The 25,948-nt window shown below is 39.0% G+C and overlaps 1 protein-coding gene across 4 annotated transcripts in view; it reads left to right on the top strand.

Moving 5' to 3' along the window:
* The window catches only part of LOC139468083 (synaptotagmin-15-like), a 115,365-nt gene that overhangs the window by 62,721 nt on the left and 26,696 nt on the right, over positions 1 to 25,948 (top strand). For 3 of the 4 annotated variants that reach the window (XM_071249797.1, XM_071249798.1, XM_071249799.1), the window contains exons 3-4: positions 15,370 to 15,518; positions 24,678 to 24,888. In XM_071249797.1, the coding sequence (XP_071105898.1) occupies positions 15,370 to 15,518; positions 24,678 to 24,888 (360 nt within the window). Of the gene's footprint in view, positions 1 to 14,423; positions 14,723 to 15,369; positions 15,519 to 24,677; positions 24,889 to 25,948 lie in introns of those variants that run through there. The other variant, XM_071249800.1, reaches the window with a different exon arrangement.

A 25,948-nucleotide genomic window follows, 5' to 3' on the forward strand; every position in this document is an offset into this window, starting at 1 on the left:
GTGTCTGATAAGAAGTGTCATTGACTGTGAAATTGTTTGTTTCTCCTCCTTGGATCCTCCTTGTCTTTCGATTCATCATCGTGGTGCAGCCGCGAGAGAGAGAGAGAGAGAGAGAGAGAGAGAGAGAGAGAGAGAGAGAGAGAGAGAGAGAGAGAGAGAATTACTGATAGAGAGAGAATTATGATGGAGAGAGAATTACTGATAAGTTATACATTTTACTGTATTTTGTGTTGTCATATGTATGTATGTATGTATGTATGTATGTGCGTGCGTGCGTGCGTGCGTGCGTGCGTGCGTGCGTGGGTGGGTGGATGGATGGATGGGTGGGTGGGTGGGTGGGTGGGTGGGTGGATGGATGGATGGATGGCTGGCTGGCTGGATGGATGGATGCATGGGTGGATGTATGTATGTATGTATGTATGTTTGTATGTGCGTGCGTGCGTGCGTGCGTGCGTGCGTGCGTGCGTGGGTGGGTGGGTGGGTGGGTGGATGGATGGAAGGGTTGGTGGATGGTTGGGTGGGTGGATGGCTGGATGGCTGGATGGCTGGATGTATGTATGTATGTATGTATGTATGTATGTATGTATGTATGTAAGGATGGATGGATGGATGGATGGATAATTCACTCCAGGACATAAGTGTAAATGTAGGAATCGCTGGATTCTACCCAACCCTCACATTGACAATAACCTTTGCTCTTACCAAATTTCAGTTTTATGTTTTACCGAGATTAGAGAAATCAGAGCGGTTGATTTAGAACCTCCCGTTAACATTTACTTTGGTGCTCAGTGGTGCCATTATAAAATTCACAGATTAACGTATAAATCATCCGCTTTCTGACTAATATTCTAAATGTTGCAGATGTACAAGTGCTATCATTTAAGGTATAACAAAACTGCTAATGCAGGACTTGGAGAATCGAAAGTACAAATTGAAGTAATTTTTATAATTGCTCCATAACAATGTTTCATTAATCCGGACATTGGTTTAACCGGACTTTAATGTCACGAGGCTATCCGGTATACCAGGGTTTTACTGTAAGATTTCAAATCCAGTATTTGTCTAGTCTTCTCTTAACCGGGTATGTCAACAAGACATTGCTTAACTAGATTGGAGAGGTATACTTGGCTCCTGTATGGCTACGCCGTGTAACTAAATGTTTCATGCAAGATAGGATTGGCCACAAGTGGGTGTTTATGAAATGTCATACATTGAAAGTAGACCGAAATGGCGGATACATATCACGAAAGTGATGTTTATACCCATGACCTTTCAACGCAATGCAAATCACGTCGCGGCAGAGAGTGTAATTGAAAAGACATGAAATGGAAGGGAAAAGCCGAGACAGTAAAATGACAAAGTTGAAAAGACAAGGTACATAGGCATTTGAACCTAGCTTCCGTTTGTATACGTCTAATGTAATACATTTGAAACTTTACTAAAAATGACGTATCTGAAATCATGTATGGAGTGAAGAAGAGCGTGTTTTATAAAGTTTTACGAAATAAGTAAATCACCCTCCGCAATTAAAATATAAGTCATTTTAATCTGGTAACAAGACACCCAAACCATGTTTGAAGGAGTATTAGAATTTAAAAATAATAATGCAATAATGGAGCGCATTGTTGTGAACAATCTGATATATCTTAAAAGATCAGTAAACGAACGTGTCTCTTGCGAGGTACGACTTTGTTTTCACATGTGTATTTAAATATAATTTAACTGGTTTAGATATTTGCTATACATCAGACAGAAATATCAGGTTTGGTACTAGCCATGGCCAGTGTATTTGATTTAAAAGATAATTATACTAGTACTCTATTAGAACTGTTTTTAAACGCTTGGTGTTTAAAAGCAAATTGGTAAAAAAATATCATTGAAAACTTGTTAACGTTATATCCATTTACATTACTTGGGAGTTGATGGCGTTTGGGGATATCTTAGGGGATAAAGCGTTCTCTTGGAACGCCAAAGTACAAGGTTTGATTTGTACATGTGTCAATGGGCACATGTATTGTTTCCCGCATTTGTGGAAACGTTTAATTGTTTGATTGTTTAACGTCAATAGTCTATCTGTGTCATGACTGCCACTAAATAATCGAATCGTGACCAGATGGTTGAAAGCATGATCAATGACATGGACATTCAGGGTATGTAGGCACGATCAACCAAGTCACGGGACCTGATCATCCGCTATCCATTGTAGTCGGTTCCTGCGAACATATCTACCGTTAAGTTATGTAATACTGCTAAAAACGCAGAGAGTAATATTTGGTGCAATAATCTTGAATGAGAGCAGAACAGCGATATGAGACACAGGTATCCCATCAGCTAGCCAGGTGTCAATAACGTGATGAATTTACATCTTTATCTTTCACCATGTCTTGTATGTCATCCGTCATATACCACTGGGATTTCTTTCACGAACCATAACAGCACTCGACTCGACCAGCGAAGGACGCATAATTAGAACATTCGACAAAACGCACAATTGGTTTTCCGTTGACCGCCTAAAGACAACACTCAAGTCAGTTCATACCAAAGAATGGCCAAACATCAAGTACTGACAGCATCTCTTGAGATGACAAACATCACAGGCATGAAGGTTATCCTGGGATGATGTTTGTGACACGCTTCCTGAAGCCATTGTGTAAATATCATCCACGGAACGGAAGACCCTAGGGTCATCATTGTTTCCAACTTCCTCCTCCAGTGATATGGTTCTTAGCTCAGCTTAAAGCTATGGTTTAAGAAAGGATCATGACATGATATGTGAAAATTGCTGTCTGATATATGAGGTAGTTTCCTTGCATTAAGGGCAGAAGGAATTGCTGATGCATCTAATAGTGCATTGATAGCAGAACCATACTGATTATTATGCAAATTATTCTATAAGCGTAATGGATACAAATATTTATTGTCCTATACTGGCTCCCACGGGAGGTTTCGCTTGTATCAGATCAAATGATATTTCCGAGATATGACTTTTCTGATCCCAGTGGTCGACATTGGTTCGCTGCTTTAAAGATTACGTGACAGCTTAGTCGTGCATGTTTATGGGAACGAAATCTTGAAATTCTATCACAAAACATTATTTCACTTTGTTTGGAGTAAGTTCATGACTGAGTTTTGAACATTATTTCAGCTATATCATGGCGTGGGATGTTAATGTTGGTTCATGGAGGTCATGGGCGTTGACAACCCACATACTCAGGTATGATGCTGACAAACCGATATGCTTAATCATGGTGAATCACGGATAGCCCATTGGACCGAGCTCACGCACGCATTGAGTACATGTAAATATAAAAGTCAACGCCAGATAATAACCATTATTCACCGAAACAGATTCCATTGGGCGTAAAAGGCAAACGAGCGAGGAACATGCTTTGAATGGATCACTAAAAATCAGAGACGCCACCGAAGAGAGGCCTTATGATTTCACTCATCCACGAGACATAAAGATTTGTATCTCAGGCAATGTTAGGTTGTTAACAGACATGCTGCATGCATGAAATCAGGCGAATTGTGGCCTGACCTACGTTATGTCATCATTATTTACATTATGTACGGCACGAATTCAAAATTCGAGATCAGCTACACTACCTTTCAAAACTAACATCACTTCGGTCGCAAAACTGACGCGATCGGATCGCGACAATGGCTTGTGACCAAGTCAGTATCCTACCGCAGCCTGATCGCGACTCCATCGCGATCCCACCATGATCATAGTTTTACTCGTCACCATTGGATCGGACGCTTGCGGCATCCGGATCGTGGCCTGTCGATTGCGAATGAGGGGAAATCAGTTTTAAACAGTAGTGTATCCTTTTGTGAACGTGTCATGTGTTCAGTGAATTAAGGTTCAAAGAACTGATACGGAACAGAAGTCCTTTAGTGCATATCCGCGGTAACTAATCCTTTCATTCTATTGAAACAACGTCATTTTCTGATGGACTTAGTTACCTCTCTATCGACTTAAGCAAGTCAACAGGTGTATTTTATCCCAATCTGACACAGCAACCTAAGTCAACAATGACATGTGTTTGAAATTTTAATATCATTGATAACACTTGAAAGCCAATCACTTCGACATTAGCTAATACAACTTTGGAAGCAGTTGAAATTATCTGCAATAATTCCCGCTGTGTCCTTTGTCCTCCTTCATAATACGCTCTGCATTACGGGCGAAATGATCACTGTTGCAATACACTGGAATATCTTCATTAGTATAAAGTGAGGAGCAAAGGAAACTATACCTCTCAGTTGATTTCATCATAAGTCTTTATTTTTTTAAATATATTTTGATTTAATACTGTTAAAAATTGGAAAAGATTTTACATAATACACAACTGCTGGCGGGTATCTTTGACATCATATATTTGAAAATCAATAAATTTGCTTTTCTCCCCACACAAAGTTACATTTCATACAGGATTGGCCATCTTCTTGCAAATTCTTAACCCAGTCTTCAGGGAACTAATTTATGTTTACACAAAATTACCCAGCCACAGATTGCTTTTTACAAACTGTTACAGGAATGAATGATGGTTAAATAGACATGAACAAATTTAACAACAGTTCTTTCAATTTTCAAGTACAAAAAGAAACAACCCGGAAAACAATCTATTGCACCTTAGTTAATATTGCTTTTCTATATATTTTGGCCTTTACACTCGTTGATATTGATCTATTTTTGTAGTATTCATATATTTTGTATTTTCAGTAAGAGCAAACGATAAGGGTGAAATTCATATAACAGTGAAATATCTTAAAAGTTTTACGGAAAATACATATGAATCAGGCCACAAAAATGCTTTGTTCGAGCCAGCATCCCGTATACCCTGCATGATAGCTCCGACTGTCGGCTGTCAGACATTGGTTTGGCTGACCCATGAATGATTATTTATAGTCCAATGATTATAGTCTTGATTGGATATTACTCACAATGGCGCAAGACAACATTCATTCACTCACTCACTCGCTTCCTGCCGAAGGAGTTTGTATGGAACTCACTCAAATATTTAAACTTTAGGAACATAAAGTTAGCTTTCCATACATATATATTAGCGTATCTGTATCTGTATATTAGCGTATCTGCCTATACCAACACGTAGACCCGTGAAGATCCGGTTGATAACACGTCTTCAACAACGCATGCTTGCCCTAAAAGGCGATAATGCTTGTCTTAAGAGGGACTGACGGGATCGGGTGGGCAGGCTCGCTGACTTGGTTGATACATGTCATTGTGTCCCAATTGCGTAGATCGATGCTCATAATGTCAATCACAGGATTGTCTGATCCAGACTCGATTATTTACAGAGCACGGTCATATAGCTGGAATATTGTTGTGTGCGGCGTTAAACAACAAACTAAACCGTCATGTAGGTCATATCAAATAACTGTTGTTTATTCACCAATCCAATACACATAATACCCTCACTCACTTAGAAACAAAACCGCGCACACAAAGCCTCTGTGACACTTATTAACAACAGGGACAAAATTTGTCTGGCAACTTCGCTGCATGTTTGGTCTCTTATGCAAAGTGCGTAACTTGCATCAATACAAAAAATATGGCTGTAAATATCAACGAGTAAAAAGCCCGAAAAATTACTTCTGAAATAATGAGACAATAACAATTTAAAAAAGCAGGATTCGATCGTATCTAAATGTCGCATTCTCTATCATGCCTCTGGTGATATTGCTCGTGAAAACATAAAATAGAATCTATAAATACCGTCTCATGTTCTGTCTGCTCATGATTTTAACATTTCGTTGCAATTAAGTGCAAAGAGACCAGTGTTACTGTATGTCAAGGAGCGTGATTTGCACCTCACGTGCCTCGGAACGTTGCCCACATGTGTTAAAGATACATGCGTTCATACAGATTTATGACAAAACGAATTTGTCAGATATATAGAGGTTATCAAGCGAGTGTGTTTGGGGATGGTAAATATCCTGCATTAGGAATATATTGTATTTAGCGAGCCTTGGCGAGCTAAATACATAGTGTTTATTCCTACTACAGGATATTTACCATCCCCAAACACACAAGCGTGATAACCTCTTTATCATATAATGTCATTCTTTAATTCTGTGCTTGAAAATCGCTTTCCCTCTCTCACAAACATTACCTAAACATTGCGAGTTTTCCAGGAATGCGCCCATTAATATGTATTACGTCACAGGGTAAGTGATGTGTCAGTCGGACAGTGACCGTAGCCAATATAGTTCGAATTGAAAATTGTTTCTTATACAGTGGCGAAGGAACATATACGCAAAACAACAATTGTTTTCACATGCATTTCGCGGCAATCCATCGGTCTGTCCACCAGAGTAACTGCCCTTTGTCAAAGGGAAGCTACTCTAACCCTAGTACACGAGACGTCATGGCCACGTTCAGACGTTGTTGACAGTCGGTCTGTCCTGTCAAAAGGTTAAGAAGTGCAATCAGATGTACACACAGCGACAAAACGAAACAAGGTAACAATTCAAACATATTTCGGCCAAATACAACTAAACTAACGTCCAAAAGAAACTTTACCAACTGAAAATATAAATTTCAGACAAAGTATACAATTTTTTCGATGAAGTCTATCTAAAACACATAACCTAAATACAACAATAGTGTATGCAGAAAATGTTAATCGTCTGTTACATGTTTGCGAGATAACACGCGAAAAAGTAAAAAATACGTGCACCACGGACAACTGCAAATGCACGTGTGGGTAAGGGTATAAAACGATTGCAACGGCAAGTCAGACATCCACAGTGATAAAAAACCACAAAAGAAATGCCACGACTCACAGTCGAACAACGTGAACGAGCTTTGGGTATGGTACAGATAGGAGCCACCCACGCCCATATTGCACGAACCTTCGGTTGCTCTCGTGTTGCCGTTACCAACTTGATGCAACGTTACAGACAGACAGGGCGGACTGCTGACAGGCTAAGAACAGGCAGACCCAAGGGGGACCACGCCCCATGATGACCGGTACTTGAGTACCTTGCACCTCCGAAATCTCTTCCTGACAGTGACGTCATCGGCGACAAATGCCTTAGGTCACAGGGTGGCCAGGAGACTCAGGGCTCATGGAATCAGGGCTTTTAGACCATACAGAGGACAGCTATTGACAGCGCAACATCGTCGTCTGCGATTGAGATGGGCCCGGACTGTATGACGTTGGCAACGACGTGACTGGCAGAGGGTTGTCTTCACTGACGAAAGTCGATTCTGTATGTTTAGGGCTGATGGAAGACAATGTGTTTACCGCCGTAGGGGTGAACGAACGGCGGCGTGTTGCGTGCAGAAGGTCGTACCATATGGTGGAGGGAGTGTCATGGTGTGGGGAGGGATCTGTGGGCAGGAGAGGACACCGCTGGTCATCGTTGACGAAAACATGACAGCTCAGCGTTACATGGATAACATTCTTCGTCCAGTTGTCCTACCATTTCTCCAACAGCACCCACGTGGTGTCATTTATCAGCATGACAACGCTAAAGCCCATACAGCCAGAATTGTCACTAACTTCCTCGCAGCCAACAACGTCAATGCCCTGCCGTGGGTACGCTCACCCGACATGTCCCCCATAGAACACCTCTGGGACTTGATGGATCGTCGTGTTCGACACTCTCCAACCAACCGGCAAGAACTGATCTTGGCCCTCCAAGAAGAATGGCGTCAAATCCCACGTGACGACTGACTTTTTCTGTGCGTCGAAGAGTTTTTTGCGTGTATTGAGGCATTTGGTGGTCACACACGCTACTAATGACTTGTTATTGAACGTGAGCGATTGTTTATGTACTCTGCCTAGTGTCCATGATTCTGAAAGCTCGATTTTTGTACCACACCCAACTTTGGGGGTGGGGGGGGGTGGGGGGTGGTGGCTCTGACGTCATTCTCGGTCGCGGTATGATTGTCATTTTCAGTGTTGATTATGTTGATATATTGATTTTCTCAATACACTTTACTTCATGCATGTATGTTTTGTTGTTTTTGAGCAAGAGGGATTTCAAACACTGGTAAAGTTTCTTTTGGACGTCAGTTTATTTTAATTTATGGATAAAGGTTTCAAGCCGCAGAGGTTTACAAGCACAGATATGGCTACTGATCCCGCTTTGCTAGGCCTAGTTCCCTCGCAAAATTGTTTCGAAATTTATATCTCCAAATTTGCCAAAACTTATAAAATGCCTTACCGACGTCACAGTTAGACACTGATTTTTAGTATAATAGACAGTTCTTTTGATAATGATAGCAATTATCTTTGTAGTTTATCAAGATTCCCGATGGTTAATTCTGACTCGATTGCCGAATGACAAGGGCGACGCCATGTTTGTTTATGAACACTGAAAGTAGTCCCTACTGGGCCTTTGATATTTGCATCTCTATCCGCATATGACCCCAACGGATATCGTTTTTATCCGTTGGCTTTATCCAGTCGAAAAACCTACCCATTATATGATATATCTATTGATTGAACAGCGAGCAAGACCTTGGTGCTACCGATATGGTCTTAGAACCATTCCATGATCCGCTCTTCCCGGGTTCTATTCTTTGATTTGCCCAGACATGATCATGAAGTATATGTGCCCGTTGATTTTTTGTTTTTGTTTGTGGTTTCGAAAACATAATTGAACATTGTTACACAAAATGACATAGATGTTACCTTAAAGTATATAAGCTGTGTTCAACTTAGCTTTTCTCAATCCCCAAAATACATATAATGATAGCATGGCTTATTTAGATAAGAATGAGAAAGTTCATTGTTTTCTGAAGGCAGTTATATTTGGTTTAAACAATTGTATTTTCTTTAAAATAGATTGATTAACGGGCGCAATGCCTATTTGAAGAGATCTCCGATACAAAACTATATTTTTATTATATCACAACACACAGTGAATGGTAAAAAGTTCAACATCAAACATGAACACTGTACAAAAAACGTCTAATACTTTTCAAATAGGGTTTTAAAGCGTGTTAGGGTGTTAGGGTGAAATATGAACAGATTCTATTAGTCATATTTCCAGCTGTAATTGACTTAACCTGTGTGCTGCTGGTGGGGCAAGACATGCTCACCCTTTTCGCGAACATCTGGTGTCATCACCAATGGAATCTGAGTCGGCGGTTATTCTTCGGCGCTGACGTTTAATATTATATAACGCAAACATTGAATCATGTTCTTATTCAATTGCATTTCGGGCCACGTGTAATCGCTATTCCTTTGTTTACATAGAATGCACAGCATCGGATATAGATCTTGTTTGAAACATTTCTTGACGTTAGAATTGAAGGGTTGGTATAACCTTCCCGCTAATGACGGGACAAGACGTATTCCTGAAACGTCGTTAAGAAATAATAAAACCAATTGTCAAGGATGACATTCTATGTCTTCAATCAACAACTTATTGAATCTCCTATAAATTTCCGCTTATATGTGATTCTACAACAGCAAAGGATCAATTTTCATGCGATGACTGCAATTATCGTAAGGGACAGGGCATTTGATAAGGGGGGGGGGGGGGGGGTTGAGGAGGGGGAGGGGGAGGGGAGGGAGTGTCGCTGAGATTTTATATAGAGATTAGATAGTTTTTCAGCTACAGCCACAAAACCTGATACTTCTTTTATGTTAAACTATGAGCCGGAATCTTTTATAAAGGTAAAGACGTGACAAAAATGCAATATTCTTTTGTGGCAGACAAATTCTTGTTTTTAATCAGCCTGAAACATAAATATAATTTTGAAGAATTTTCGGAGACAATATATATTGTTTTTTATATAATCAGCACCATACCCGTGGTAGTGGGTTTCACCAACGTGGTTAACCTCCAAGACCTGCATCACGTCTTTCCTTCCACATTACATTGACACGCCATGATATAACTGGAATACTGTTAAAAGCAGCGTTAAACCAAACTCACTCACTCACACACACTAACTGCCGCGCCACATACTATGAAAAGCCAACGAATACCAGAAGTTAAACCATCTGTTCCCATAGTTGCGTGTTTGTCTCAAATTACCAGCGCCCTAGATGGTCAGTCGACGTTGTTAATAACACCGACATTGAATCACCCAAACTACCCTTGATTATTCTTATATTATATCCTCATCCCATTCGCCACCATATCTTCGTTGAATCTGAATAGAATGACATGACGCTTAAATTAGCCGTCCAATAATTCATATGCGAGAGTAATTCTGTGCCATAGATAGGAAGATGGTGAAGCCACAAACGCAGCAACGTGTATAATGCCTATCGGACACACGGTATTTATTGTGTATATATTTTTAATGCCTCTATTCCATAGTTAAACATGAGCACACTGGTCATTATTTTGTCAAAAGAGTGTCGGGCATTTTTGTTCTTGAGACAAAATATCATGATTACGGAACCAACTGTTTAATATTTGTTAATGTGTGCAATCACGTCATGGATGTCAAAAGTATCTTATTCTTTATTGTTGAAAGGAACGGACTTTCTCTTGAGCAAGCATTGGCTGGACCATATTGATGATGTGGTGGTAACTCAACCCTGCTAATAGTTTCATCCCCGCTGATGTTTAATAAGATCAGTTTTCGTCTTGTAAGATCTCGTGGGTGTATGCTATTATGGGTAATAATTGCAGAAACTTGAAGAAACTGTTGACGTCTGTATCTACATTTGGATATTTAATCTTGGGAAACATTTGCCCCATTTATGTGACAACTTCTGTATTTACAAAGGGGCACAGTTGGGCCAGTTGAACAAAGCCTCATGGTGGGATTGGCTGCTCGTGGTTTCGAATTCCTGATTATCCTTGATATTATTCACTGTCTTGCATCACTAGATCTGTGTCCGTAGTTTCGCGAGTGTTGTACGTTTGTGGCGTGACTCGATATTACGTATACCCAAACTAAACCAGTGTGAGAAATAGTGCGTATTACTATTTTTAGCATTTTTTTTATTACATTACTTAACGGTTGGAATTGTTGCAAGAGCGGACAGAAAATGGGGATCGGGAGGTTAGGTTCCGTGACTTGGCTGATCGGGTGCCTATATACATACCCCGACTGCCCATGTCATTGGTCATGCTGTCAACCATCAGGCCACGATAAGATTATTTAGTGGCAGTCGTGATACAGCTGGAATATTGACGTAAAACAATCACATGATAGCAACTAAACGTTTCTCACAACTGTGGCAGCCGAGAAACAAAGAATGAACTACGTTCATTAACCCATATGGGAATCAAACCCGATACTTTGGCATTACAAGTGAACGCTTTAACCCCTAAGCTATCCCCAACCACCATCAACCTCCAAGTAAGTTAAATCGATACAACGTAAACAAGTAAATACTTTCACTGATCTTATCAATTTTCTTTCTGACACCTGGTGTTTGAAAACAGTTTCAAAGGACTGTACAAACACACTGGCCATTACAAAAGAATGACAAATGTTTTACTTCAAAACCAAAAACAGTTACAATATATTCAAATGCACTTGTGAAAGCAAAGTCGTACCTCACTGGACACACTACGTGTACTAAACTTTCAACCCTGAGAAAGTCTTTAGAAAGCATATCTTGTTGAAATATTCTTCCCTGCAATGCGATCCGTTATTCCATTATTTTTTAAATTCTAAAAGGTGTCAGCCATGGGTGTGGCGTCTTGTTACCAGATTAATATGACTTATATATATATATATATAAAGTGCGGGGGAAAGTTTACTAATTTTCATTTTATGAAACAAGCTTTTCAGCAATATATATATCTGATTTCAGATACGTCATCAAGTTTCGAATGTAATATTACACGCATACAAACAGAATCTCGGATTACGTGCCTTTGTACCTTGTCAACTTTGTCATTTACTGACTCGGCTTTTCCTATAATTTTATGGATCATATTTTTACAATACTAACTCTACTTTCTGCGGCGACGTGATTTGCACTCAATATACTGTCACAAGATTGCATTTTATTGCGTGGCATCTGTGTAGTTTCAGGTTATATGCGCTTGATCATAACATTCAAACTGAATATTGATATGGACACAGCTTGTAGCTATACAGAATGTATACTATATACAAAAAGGACATACTGAAGGTTTACGGCATCGGCATAAAGCAAATATGTATTCGTGTAACTGTTACAACAATGGTTGTTTTCGCTCTTGGTGTTGGTTGATGACAACATCTGGTCGCACACAATGCTAATTCAAAGTTTGGAATGTCTTTTATTCTGTACTGGGGTTTGATAATTGTCGATATTTGGTACAGATCCGGCCATCCGCTGGCCAAGAAGTAAGCTTAAATGTATGTCGTGATTTTAATCAATTTCCCTTCAATATGAATGTCTATTAACTAGAATGTATTACAGATGGCGTGTCTGACAAATAGGGTGTTTTCATTTTGCATCGCAAGAGTTGGAGAGGCCCTTTTTTATAATTGACATGTTTTAACTTGAAAATCCTTGGTGTTCATGCTGTCCTTTTGCGAGCATTACAAATATACAATGTACTATTCTTGGCAAAACTGACGATAATTCTGATCATGAATCAAAATATTCAGAACTCCTTTGATTCTAAGCACAAATGAATTTTAAACATATCTAAACATGTAACTGATATAAACATATTATTCCTCAAAACGCATTTAAAATGTGAAAAATGTTTTCCTTCGTGAAGTGAATTTGGAAACGAAGGGTTGTTATCAAACGAAGAAACAGGGTATACCATTAGGTTAGTTCCCTGAACAATATAGTATAGTATAGTCTGTTTAATCGCCTGACCATTGCAGACACCAGGCATAGTTTGTATGACAAATAATATAACGAGTTTATTTTTATATATAGATTTATATGTGCAAACTTTATAATAGTTTTTAGATACATAAAAATGCATGACACTCACAGGACACTCGGGTACAAAAATTAAAAGTCAGGAACATCTTGATAAAACTTCTGTCGCTACTGGACCTCAAGCTGGATCTCAGAAAGGCGTAATAATGAAACCTAGTGACAAGACATATTAGATTCTCAGCTTTAGTGCGCCAGCAACAACAAAACTTAATTGGTAATCAAAACTTTTTCTATGGGATATGTGTCACATTCAGAATTCAACTGTCAAATGCCACCTTCAGTTTCTTAGCATTTGATAGGCATGTATAACTAGCGTTCACTTGTCAGGAACAGACTGTATTCCCCCAGCCCTAATCCCTTTAATCCTCCCGAATTTCAGTTTTGAGCTAACTGGGAAGACCCCTACAACACACGTACTCACAAATGCCTTGTTCCAACACTGTTTAACGGGCACTTGTAAGGTTTACTGCTGAAGTGAACGCATTAACTTTCATCGGTATTGTAACAATTTACCGACTGTATACACCAATACAAAACGGAAATAAGAACCCCGTTTCATAGCACAGAGAGCAACCGCGCAACCCAATAGAAAACACAAAATTCGCCAGTGTGTTTTATGTTTTAATGGATGCTTATTGGAATGGATAAGCACAATTTGTAGGTGAATGTATACTGTACACATGTACAGTCGGGTGGCTTGATCAGCCTCAATAGACACAGAGATAACACTTATCATCCCCCACTGTGATATTGCTGGGTTATTGCTGAAAGCGGCGTAAAACCATACTCCCCCAATCGTTGATGTACATGTACACGTGTATGTTATCTTTGACTTCAGTGCTAATGTCGTTATATAAATGAGATACTGTTGAAAGCTGAAACACTTTGCATGTGTTTGTGACGGTGCCACCGGTGGGGTGGACAGATACATCTTTTGGCGGCAATCTGTATCATCACTAAAGTAAACTTCGGTTATAACGAACTCAAAGTGGTCTCTTATTTTTGTTTATTATAACCGTAGTTCGTTATAAGCATATGTACAGCATACAGACAGCAAATGGACTGAACAACAAATAAGTTCGTCATATCCGTCAGTTCGTTATAAGCGTGTTCGTTATAAACCTAGTTTACTGTATTTGATAGTGACTTATAAACACATGCTTATGATAGAGTCGGAATGGGCACTTAATAGAGATTTCTTATAATCATAAGAAAAGTTTTGACGCTTTTATTTACATCCATCCCTAACTCATCCAACACCAAGACCTTGCAATGGTGAAAATGAAACCCAGATAAATCCTGAATTTATGGGCGCTTGTGGGATTTGATGTAATGTATCTACCTATAACAACCCTACACTGTTGACAGCAGCGGCAGTAGGAGCTTCTAAGCCGTGCGCAAATACACTGTCGTTTAGATTTGTGATCTTGTGTTAGTCATAGCTGTGGAACTACCGCAGCCTCTAGTATTGTATTATACCTGAGTGACAGTTATATGCTACAGTGGTATTGTCTAGCATCAAGCACAAATCACGTGAGGTGTGAAGACAGGCTAGGCATCAGGTCCGGTTGTAGCTTCATCTGCGCAAGATCTCTTCAACCTCGCACCTCCTAGCTGTCAATGTTTCATCAGAACATCGCTATAGATATAACAAATTAGAAGTCTTCGCTTTGTGACTTGTAGCCACGTGACCAATTACAGCACTCGAGCGCATTAATAAAGAGCGTTTAGCGGAGACGTAGAGAGTTCTACCATAAGGTGTGATACGGTGCTGCTGTCGCGGAGCCTGGTAATGACAGACTCTTCATAACCCACTTTACGATTCTATAACAAAGTGTTTACTGTTGAGGCGTCGACAGGACTTGGACAATGATACACCGGTGAGTGCTGTCATTGAAATATGTTATTATGACAGGAACTATTATCTAGTCGGCTTATCCCAACACTAGAATTAGTCTTTATCCAGGAATCGGTGTAAAAGTGTGGTAATGTTGCTCTTTCAACTTTGACTGAATTACAATGGCTCATTTCTTTACTAACCAGTAGGCATTTGTAACCGGGAGTTAAACATTTAAGAGCCTGTATGGTAAACACATCGGTTGACATTGGGACAAAACCCCCAATTTCCACAGATCAATGAGAGCCGTGTAGAAGACGGCAAAGCATGAAGAAATATAATGGTAATTTACGGCGTTACCCGCTGTCGTCGAGACCGTATCATGATACCGACAGACCTATCGATTACTCATTCGGTCTGTTTTCTTGAATATTGAGCGGAGCAACTTCGCCTTTTCATGAATCCATTAACTACATCTGAATTTCGAGATTGTAAGTTTGTGACAATGGTGCCCCGCTGCTCGTCAGGCTAAAGTGGCATGTTTGAGTGATACTACTATGTTCCTGTCAAGTGTTTGTGGACTTGTAAACTAACGCTGCTGTTGTATACGGTGGCTATGAGCTGATGGAATAGGTTGTAGTACAGGAAGATGCTCAGAAGGTACTCTTCACTATTGCTCTTGCCTTGCAGCATGAAACAGATCCCCTTTACTGTCCCCACCCAGGGGCCGGTTCAGAATTCCAGGAGGGGGGACGTCAGGCTACAAGAGGAGGCAGCCTTTGGGGGAGGCTCGGAACCAACGTCCCCCACGGGGAAACGCCCATCAGTCGAAATACCAGGTAAGGTGAATTTCGCTGGTTCTTTTTGTAGTAATAGTGGTACTTGAACTTGAAATCTATCATTTATACGTATTTTCGTAAATTCTGTGGTTGTGTTTAATGGCAATATTTTACAATCGATTTCATCGTCGTTCTTTGTTTGATGAATACCATGCTCAGATACCTATTTTGTGCCTTCAACAATGAAAGGAAGGTTTGTTTTAACAATATATGTTGTATTATACCAAATGCATTGTATTCAAACATAAATGATTGATATGTTTACCCAATGCCTCAAACCTACACGAAGACAGATTGTGCCGAAAACCGTTCTCTCAGTACCATAACGTTTCTTCGTCAAAAACCGTATATTGAGTTAACAGAATTCCAGTTAGCGCGATATCACATTCCATGATGTCCGACGCCAAATATTTTGATGTAAAGACATGTAACGATGGTCCTTGTTTTCTTTTTTAATGGCAAAATGATCACGGGGAGATCGGATGTTACACAAACGTAAAGCCTATACACTTATTCAACAAGTTTAGTATTCTGGTGTAGCATCATAAAGTATTTGTTTGTTGTTTAACGCCGCACTCAACAATATTCCAGCTATTCGACGGCGGCCAATCAGAGAGTTATTAAACAGTTATCTATGTTGTAAAATCAACATTATGTCATATACCGTGAAATATTGTAAATGTGATACTGATAAATGGAATAAATGGATATAAATATCTGTATGAAATATTACGTTCATTAATGAGGAATGACTCCGAGGCCAACATTGACTACCATATGACAAGATAATGATAGCCATTGTGGACGCCGGGCATATTGCAGACTGGTCAAGGTTTTGATTTAGATTCATGATTGCCTAAAGGGCAGGGGCTTCAGGCGCAGATGAATGTGTTTGTGGACAGTGGGCACTGTGGGGACAACCCCCCTCCATCGTGTTTGTAACTACGTGGAAGAAGTCAAGCAACGTGAACATGCGATGTTAATCAAGAAAACGTCGATTGATCCACCGTTCGTAAATACTGCATGAACCAGGTGCATTCAATGAAGATTTGACGTGAGCCATAGTTCGCCAGATGACATTTCAAAGGCATGACGTCTTTGTTGCTGTTTGAGATTGTTTACAAAAGAAAATTTCCTAATCTGCAGCTTCATCTAAATCTAATAGAGTTTGGAAATAATCAGAAAAACCGATGTTGTCAAACTGTGCTTGTGCTTGTTTATTCTGTAAATATATGGTTCACTATAATGAAATACTAGTAAATCCAATTGCATATCTGTATATCATTTTGCTATTTAAAAAAGTCAAACAAGGATCATCATTACATGTCTTTACAAAGAATTTCTTAGGGGAGTGGGGTTGTGGGTTCGAGTCCAAGTTCGCCCCGATTATGTAATATCACTATTTACATGTAGCTTTATAAGCATCTTACCCGTGCTCGTGGGTTTCACCAGAGTGGTAAACGTCTGGGACCTGCATCCTTTTCGTCCCACATTTAGCTGACTTGCAGTTACATAACTAATACTGTTTAAAAAGGCATTAAATCCAACTCACTCACTCATGCACGCAACTCGATATAGATTCCACACATAAGCCCCACCACGTCGACATATCAAGGTGTAACTGTGTAACATATGTCTGAAAGCGGCGTATGTAACATATGTGTGTATAACATTAAAAGGGACGTGGAGTCAAAGAGATGCTCTCAACAAACAAACCTTGTGCAACAAAATCAATACTGCCCATTCCAAGCTATTTTCAAAACAACCTGTAAAGGATTTAATTTGTGGAGGTTCAACTGATGCTCTATTTTGATGAATGCGCCATTACATTGAACGTATTTACAGGCAGCATCCTACTGCATCGTGCAGACTTCTCTGATTTGTTGAGGACAAGAAACATTGCCTGTTTTTGCAAGGCTTTACATTGGACTCATTTAGATCTCTAAATAGAATGTTATTTTCTTTTGTTTGCTTTTTATTACGCAATGCTTCCCTTGAATGAGCAGAATGGCGTACGATTTCTCCGACCAGATGCACAATTAAATCGATCAGCCTTGTTTATTGTTTCTGTTAGTTTCCTCTAGTGTTTTATTGATGAACCTCTCCTGGAAATGTCATTCTTTTTTCTTACCATAATGTTGTCGCATTCAAAGTCTGACAAAATGTCATATCTATATCAAATCTGCCATGCAAGCTTGGCATTTTCATATTCAGTTTTATAGATATACTGTTAGACAAAATCTCATATGGAACACATTAGCAAATACATAATCAATAACAAGCGTGCTATATTAGTATATCGTGATTAGGATTTTTCAATATGATTTTCTACAATTCAAATTTGTTCGCCCCCCGTAAAAAAATAGGAGGAAACGATATCTTTGCGATCGTCATTTCATTGCAGCTTAATCAGAAGGAATTAAGACGAAAGCCTCGCACAAACCTGTAGGACACTAATATCTCTCGAGGATGCACCGGACGCAATCAAATCTAATGAAATGGTTTGATATTTGAAACACAAACAGTGTATGACATTGCCCTTATTATCTTAACACACATTACGATGTTCATACACGCTTCCTTTTGTCGTTTAGATGTGTAGATCCATTATATAACAACATCACTGAAAACGAATACCATTTTATGTTTGTATATGAAAAAAATCCCCGGTAGATTCTTGCCAAATACAATGGAGGTAAATAAGGATATTGATCTCGTTTGGAACATCACGTGATGAAACATATCCCTGCTATTAATCTGAGAAACTTGGTCCAGAAGTCTATATAATTTTGTATTTTAAGTACAATAAACGATTGATCGAATGATCGATTGATCGATTGATTGACTTGCTTGCTTGACTGGCATTCCAGCATACCTTGCTCCGAATCCAATATTTACCCGTATTATCAATACTTCATCATACGCACATCAACTCTTTCTGTAGTTGCAAATGACTATTCCGACATGGGTAGAATACACTTATGTTTGGTATTTGTTCGAGATGTGCTAACATTAAATACAACTGTTATAAATACAATATGTATTCAAATAGTCGGTATCATTGTATAATTAAAACATTTATGAAAATGGACCAATCATGATGACATTTACATATTGATGGAACAAAGTGATATGGCAATCAGTAGCTATAATGACTTGAAATCGTTCATCAAACAAGTTGCAGCAATCTTCTTGTGTCATAGTTACAGTTGCACATTACCTTTAATCAAACTGACAAAATACTACAACTGCGGACACCATTCATTGATTACAATTAGTAATTTTATAATTATTATTACGTACACATTAAAATAAAAATGCAGCAAAGAGGGTTTGGGTGATCCTGGCACAGTAAGGCTGGTAAGGCTGAGGGTCCATCCCCCATCTACACGCAACCCAGACAGCGAATGGGACTTCTCCCAGGAAGCGCTGCCTGGTCAAACCCACCTAGAAGCTTTAAAAGAATGTGAAGTCTCCCCAACACTGCAGCCTTCTGTATTACCCAGATTGTCAGAAGGGCTGTATTCCTGGCAGCAAACCCGGTTCTTCTCCCACTGTCAGTCAACAAATTGGAAGGCACCAAACCTAAGGCACCGAGAACAGTGGGGTGTCGGAAACTTTGTTCTTGGGATGCAAGCGTGACATTTCGAAAGCGAGGTCCGCATATTTCCATGGTTATTTTCTGAATCTTGAAAATCACATTAGTGTGAAAATTGAGAAAACAATTCAATGATCAGATTGATATCTTTGTATTTATACAAAACCCCGTCAAGATCAGGCTATATCAACGGCCGATTCCAAAGAATTTTGTATTTATCATTTTCCATTACGCCCGCAACATATTCTTGGGATGTACCATGGATGTACCTATGTGTCAAAACCACTAGCACACTGCTCCTAAGCTCGATGCAGTGGTCGTTCAGATGGCCTCTCCCTAAAAAACTGGGCTGATATCACATGGCACTTTGCTTAGTTGACACTCATTTCTGTACCGTCCAGTAGTACACAACCATCAACAAATCAACATTGACATTGATGTTATGTCTCACATTCTTGGCTCATTTAAGAACAGTGTTAAAAGTGTTTTCATCATGAGTCTTTACAAGAGGATAATGAGACAAATAAATGTGTGCAAAGGTGCACAAAACAATTGCACGAAGAGCCTTCACGTTAATCAAACCACGCCCTCCCATTATAACTGTTAAATATAAGATATTTTTATTATTTATTTTTTTACTAATAGTAGCAGCGGCAGTAGCAGTAGCAGTATTATTAGTAGTAGTAGTAGGAGGAGGAGGAGGAGGAGAAATCGTAGTAGTGGTAGTATGTGTAGCATCAGTTCTAGTAGGAGAGAAGATGTTACATAATATATGTGTGTGAGTAGATTATGATGCGTTCCTGTGTATTTGGGGTCGATGGGGCATGAGACAATCTTTCATAAAATGTGTTGGTGTGGGTGTGAGCAAAATGTGATACAGCCCAAGACAAAACTCACGCCCTCATCCCCAACCTCCTACTGAATGATCAATCCCTTGTGTAAAAAACCTCATGTCCTTGGCAGGTTAAGACAGTGCCCACAGTATTTGCTCGAAAGAAGCATGTTTATCTGTGAATAACATATCAGCCATTATCTAATAACGTTGTTTCTACAGAAAAATACACTGACATAATTATCCTGTTTCTAATATCAATCATATAAGTCCATGCTCCATGATAAATGGCCACACTGAAAGCGAACCACAGATTGATTTACACAAAGCAGCTGATTGTTCTCTTACGGAACAAATATAACTCATCTCCAATGTCTCTTGGTCTAAAAATAAATGTGTTTGACGATCCTAGTTTCTGCGTCAACCTGTTATAAATAGGCATTTATTTCTATAACTAACAAGCAGATCCGAGTAAGGCACATTCGAAATGTAAGAGGCTCAGTTGTTTTTTTAAGAGATAACACCCTTATACATTTCAGCTGCGAATAGATATTAATCTACCAGTGTGAAACCTTTGTCATATATCTTATTGCATGACTACTTTATCGTTACAGTAAGTCTTAAGATGGCCTGAACTATTTTAAGCTTTGGCTTTCTTGGTCCTGTTTACAGAGAATAAAGAATGGCTCTTTAATACAACCCTAAAAAGTCCAGAGCTTGTGAAAAGAGAAATCTAAAGGAAAATCAATTACTTTATTTAACTTTCTTTGAGAGGTCGTAAGCTGACTTATTTCAGTCAATATAGCGAGAGAATACAACAAGATATATCTGTACATATACTGAAGGAGAATGAGAGGGAATATACATGTGTATAAGAAGGGAAACCTGACTTTTGGGATTGCCATTATGTTTGCAAGTTTCCCACAGATTGTTTGATTAATATGTAAAAAAACAAAAGTAAATAACAACACTTCACGAACACAACACTTCCATGATAAGTTGATATGAATCATTTGATAAACTGTAATCAATATTTTGCAATATGAAATATGTTCCCTTGCGTTTTCCTTTATGCATATATGACATATTCAGAAGTGCTGGACCTTTTATAAAGAACTTTATTCCAGAAAACACTGGAAAACCATGTATGTGGAGGCAAAAGAGTATGGGATGCGATGCTAAATTACAGATTTTTCGGGATGCGGAAGAGGAAGGGGAAGGAAAGCACGCGTAAAGATTAAATGTATTTTAAGATTTTAGTGAACTTGAGTTAATTTAATTTAATTCAAAATTGAATCAATGTGCACATATTTCCCAAATGTCATGACAAATATGACCTATAAGAGAGTTAGATATCTCGAAAATGTCGAAGATGGATTCAATCAACCATGCGTCACATATCCTTGAGGGGTTTCATATCTATGTATATTAGATTAGAGGCATTGACCGTTGAGGAAGTGATGTCTCATGAACAAGACCAGCCTTCCAGTCTTCGGTGTCAGGTTGAGATCAATGGGTCACAGTGATTGCCAATCCCACGACTCTCAGTCCTGGTCTTTGATCTCTACATGTTACAACGCTATGTAAATAATTCCTGTAGACGTCATGTTTGAACCAGTACATAACAATCTGTGCCGTCAATGTCATCGCCACCCTCGTCAGGTTTAAACAATGTCCTCAGCCGGAACCTTCATTGATAGTTTTTTCGATCGATATTGGCGAATAACACCGATTGCCATTGATTTGTCGTTTAGGATGACAAGTATTATATAAGATTGGTGTATTTCGTCTCTGCTGTGTCGCTATTGGTCATTGTAAATGTCTATTCGTTCCTTTCTCATTTCTCGCTGTCTAAAATATTTCATAGTAAATATAACAAGATGGCTAGACCAAATCAGCTACCGATCTTTACTTTACGTGAACCTTACATAATGTATAGTGAAAGGTCTAATTATTTCCAAACATACTACAGAAAATTAAAGACTTTTGAGTGTTATATGACGGCTGCCACCGATGAGGCATAATAAACTCACTTTTTCGCTAACCCATTGTAGCATGTCTATTAAATTGTGATTCATAAACACATGCTCATGGAACAGCCGGGATCGTGCGGTGGACTCTGCTTTTAGCTGAAATTCCTTATGATTATGGAAATCGTTTGGTTCGAACTCAAAACACAACTAGATAGTTATTGAATCTTTTAAGAGATGTACAAATGAAGGCCATATCCTCATAATTATGATAGGTATATATTCTTAAAAACGTATGAATTTATATCTTTTATCTTTGATTATGCACAACATATCATAAGTATAATGGAAACATGACTGAAACAAACTTTTGGTGCTGATACGACTGACACAAATTTCTTCATGACACTGACCAGAAGGTCAACTAAAATGCAAGATCAGTTCTTTTAACAAGTTAAAAGATCCACAGAATAAAAGAACATGTGGTGTAGGAAGCCTTTATAAAATGTATAAAGGATTTTTAAAAAGAAATGTATGCGTAAATACGATGTCCAAAGTAATGGTCTTTGAAGGACTGCATGTATTTGTGCGGTAACGCGATCATGTGAAAAGGTGTTATGAAGCAGAAAATCATGTCACACTTTAATATTATGAAACATATAATGTCAATGCCAGAGAGCAGTCAGTCTTTGTTATCTTTCGAAACAGATTCCGTGGAGCGTAAAGGGCAAAATAGCGGAGAAAGTGATATGAATGGATCACTGTAAAATATGTGATGAAACCAGGTGTCTGCGCAAAGAATAAACATACTGTGTCATTAAAAAGAAAGAGTTCGTAGCCTGACATGAAAACGAGGCTAAATCTTGAAGAACAGTATAATCATTCACTTTCTTTTAAAACATTTATTGTACTGGAGGTACGACATTTCCACAAACTGTCAGTGTCAACAATTACAACATCTTAATCATTATATTATTGCATCATAATCATACACTACGTCATGAAGCCACATGGTTGTGTCCCCATGCGGATAGAATTAAGTCGTGAAATTTATAGGTGTCATAATAGATAAACAACTAAAGCCCGAAGACTAGCTGATAGAGCATGATAATCTCATTTCAGACGTAATCACCCGCAGTAATTTATTTTTATTTGAGTGTGTGGGTTGAGTTTAACGCCACTTTTAACGCTGTCAGTGTTTCAGCTACATCATGTCGTATCGGTTTTTGTGTGGAAGGAAAGCTAAAGTGATGCAGGTTTTAGACGTTTGTCGCTAGGTGAAATCCGCGAGTACGTATGACAAACCGATAATCGTAATCAGGTCGAATCTGATTCGAATTCAATCCACGATCATTGGATTCTGAAGGGAGAAAAGGGCGCTCGATAATATTAAAGATCAAACGGTACATAGTAGCTGTTTCATACCAGGTCAGCACACTGTAATGGGTGATTAGCATTATTTTTAGAAAATAATTTATGGGGATGATTTATTTAAAACATATTTAAAAGAGGACCCAACTGTCGATGTGCCAACCCCCGTAATTTCTTTTATCATTTTTAAAGGTTGGAAAGAAATGTATTGATACAAACTCTATTGTTATGTTCATATTGATTTGATCAGATTGGTAATGCAGCTGTTCCTAATCATGTCAACAAAAACATCTTCAAGAGATGACGTATATCGGGGGGGATGACACATCTGCCCAACTACGAAAGATGTATTGAACATCCTTAACAGTTCCCGTGTATTAAGTACCGTACTTAGAGGCTGCATTTGAACCAAATACACAACCAAGCAGCATATTTCTGTTGGCATCAAAGTGAGAAGGTATTCTCTGTAAATGAAAATTGGGAGACATTTATACACCACAAGGAAGAAGCATTTTACGCCCAGGAGGGACCTCGGAGGGGATTATATTGACAAATATTTAGCAACCAACTCCATCAGAGCAGTCCACCATAGTTCGTTCGGCTTAGAACCTTTCAGCCACCCCTCATAACGATATGTACTGTAAATGCAGTTCCTGTTTTCTCTTTCTCTTTCAGTCAAATATGTGTATTAATTGTAAATACGCTTTCTTATTAATCTATGGGAGAGGGCGATGTAAGTTGTGAAATCCTTTTCACGTGAATAGAATATTTTAACCAAGTCATAATGTAATCTCTAGAGCGTCCATGTCATACTGTCTTTATTACAATGAAACCGTTGTGGATTCGAAAACCTCTCTGTGCAAGGATAATATGGTTTCTAAATCATGCACCAAATGTCGTACATATCAATCAATGACGTTTATAACGCCAGATGGCTGCAGAAAGGTTGATCATGTTGTCGCCAACTGATACCAAAGGTCAAGTGTAAGCGTCTAGTCAGGAGTTGGATGAATTCAGTGTGAATAAAACACTTGCCTAAACCTCATTATCACAAGGAGACTTTGTTAGAAACATAATTGAACCGACCCATGATCGTCAAAGTTGACTCAATAAATATAATCTTTTTAGCCTTGCATTTCGATCCAAATACAGATCTTGTTAAGGTTTGTCAATACATAGACGTCGTCCTGGCCGTGTTTGGACGTGGCCGTCAGTTAAAAAGATACAAAAATCCACGTTTAACGTCCGTCTGAGTCTAGCTTAAGTATTTGTTATCGACCAAACCATGTTTTTCTCTGTACTTTTCAGCAGCCATGACACCAAGACAGATGCCATCGGATTGCATGACCATAAATAAAACCAGGTTGTAAATGTTTGCTATTATTCAGGTGCCTATGCCCTGGGATCCATTGACCCAAGCTTGTACAAAATTGCCGATGAGGATGATGACTATGACGTCCCGAGGGACCACATCGGCCGCATCTGGTTCGCTGTCGAGTATGAACGGGAAACAGAAAAGCTGCTGGTCACCCTCATCAAAGCCAAGAACCTACCCAGCCGGGTATTGGGGAACGATAATGGATGCGATCCATTTGTCAGGTTAGCATCCAACATTTCTACCCTTTAAGAAGGTAATGCTGTAAAACCTATGTTCAGTTCAATCTAAACGCTGTGTCAGTGTTTTGTGTGAAACTGAAACATGGAACTTCTATTTTTTGCATTCACAGCATTTAATATTTCAGAACATCGGAAACAGATTTATTGTTCATGTCACACACCCCACTTACACCCAATAACAGAAGGTCTGCCCCTAACCGTTCACTGCTAGATTTATAAGAGATTCTGCAGACGGGTAAAGTAGTGAGTGACAAGTGGCAATGCTGAGTCCCTCTTTAAGGTGTTTAGTTAAATAGAACGTGCATAATTGGGTGTGTGTGTTCGTGTGTTCACTGTCGGAGGTGTAGATTTACAAAGTTTGTAAATCTGCTGAAGAGCACTAAGACTTCCATCAACCATGTTTTCATCGTTGATGTTTGCCCTCGCGCGTTGATTCGTTTATGGAGCGGAAACTTCTTAACGTATTCCCATCTAATTATATGTACCAATAATATCTGTTTTCACGCCATAGGAAAGATCATTCGCAGAAATGTTTAAGTCCCAAGCTGATAAAATAATTTTAAAGCTGTTTCAGAATTTCCGGTAAACTGCTCGTTGACTCAATGCAAAATCAGACTCGAGCTATTAATATTTCAAAAGAGAAACACACAGAACAAGATACAGAGGAGAAAATAGGTTTCTTTAACAGGAATAAGCAGGAAATGAGAATTAGGAAACAGATGAGGCCGCAATTACTTTCCAACCAACACCTGAAGCTGCCAGGTCGTGGTTTATTTATACTACGGATCCGAATGGTGAAAGGTTTCACATGTAAGCAGTGATCCAGGAAATGCATTAATGTATTCGTCGGAGAATAGTGTCAGACTGATTCTCAAATGTTAGTCAGATGCCCTGCGTATGCTGCATTGTTTTATATTAATTCTGTCTTCAAAATAGGACTAAAATCCTGGCGACATTGTAAGGAAAGGGTGACATCTTATGGGTTCACTAATCAATACTGAAGGCGAAGGCTCCTTGCCTGATTTGGATTTATGAGGCGTAT

This window comes from Haliotis cracherodii, unplaced genomic scaffold (genome assembly GCF_022045235.1).
Source record: "Haliotis cracherodii isolate W230 unplaced genomic scaffold, xgHalCrac1.p SCAF_2, whole genome shotgun sequence".
NCBI classification, from domain to species: domain Eukaryota; kingdom Metazoa; phylum Mollusca; class Gastropoda; order Lepetellida; family Haliotidae; genus Haliotis; species Haliotis cracherodii.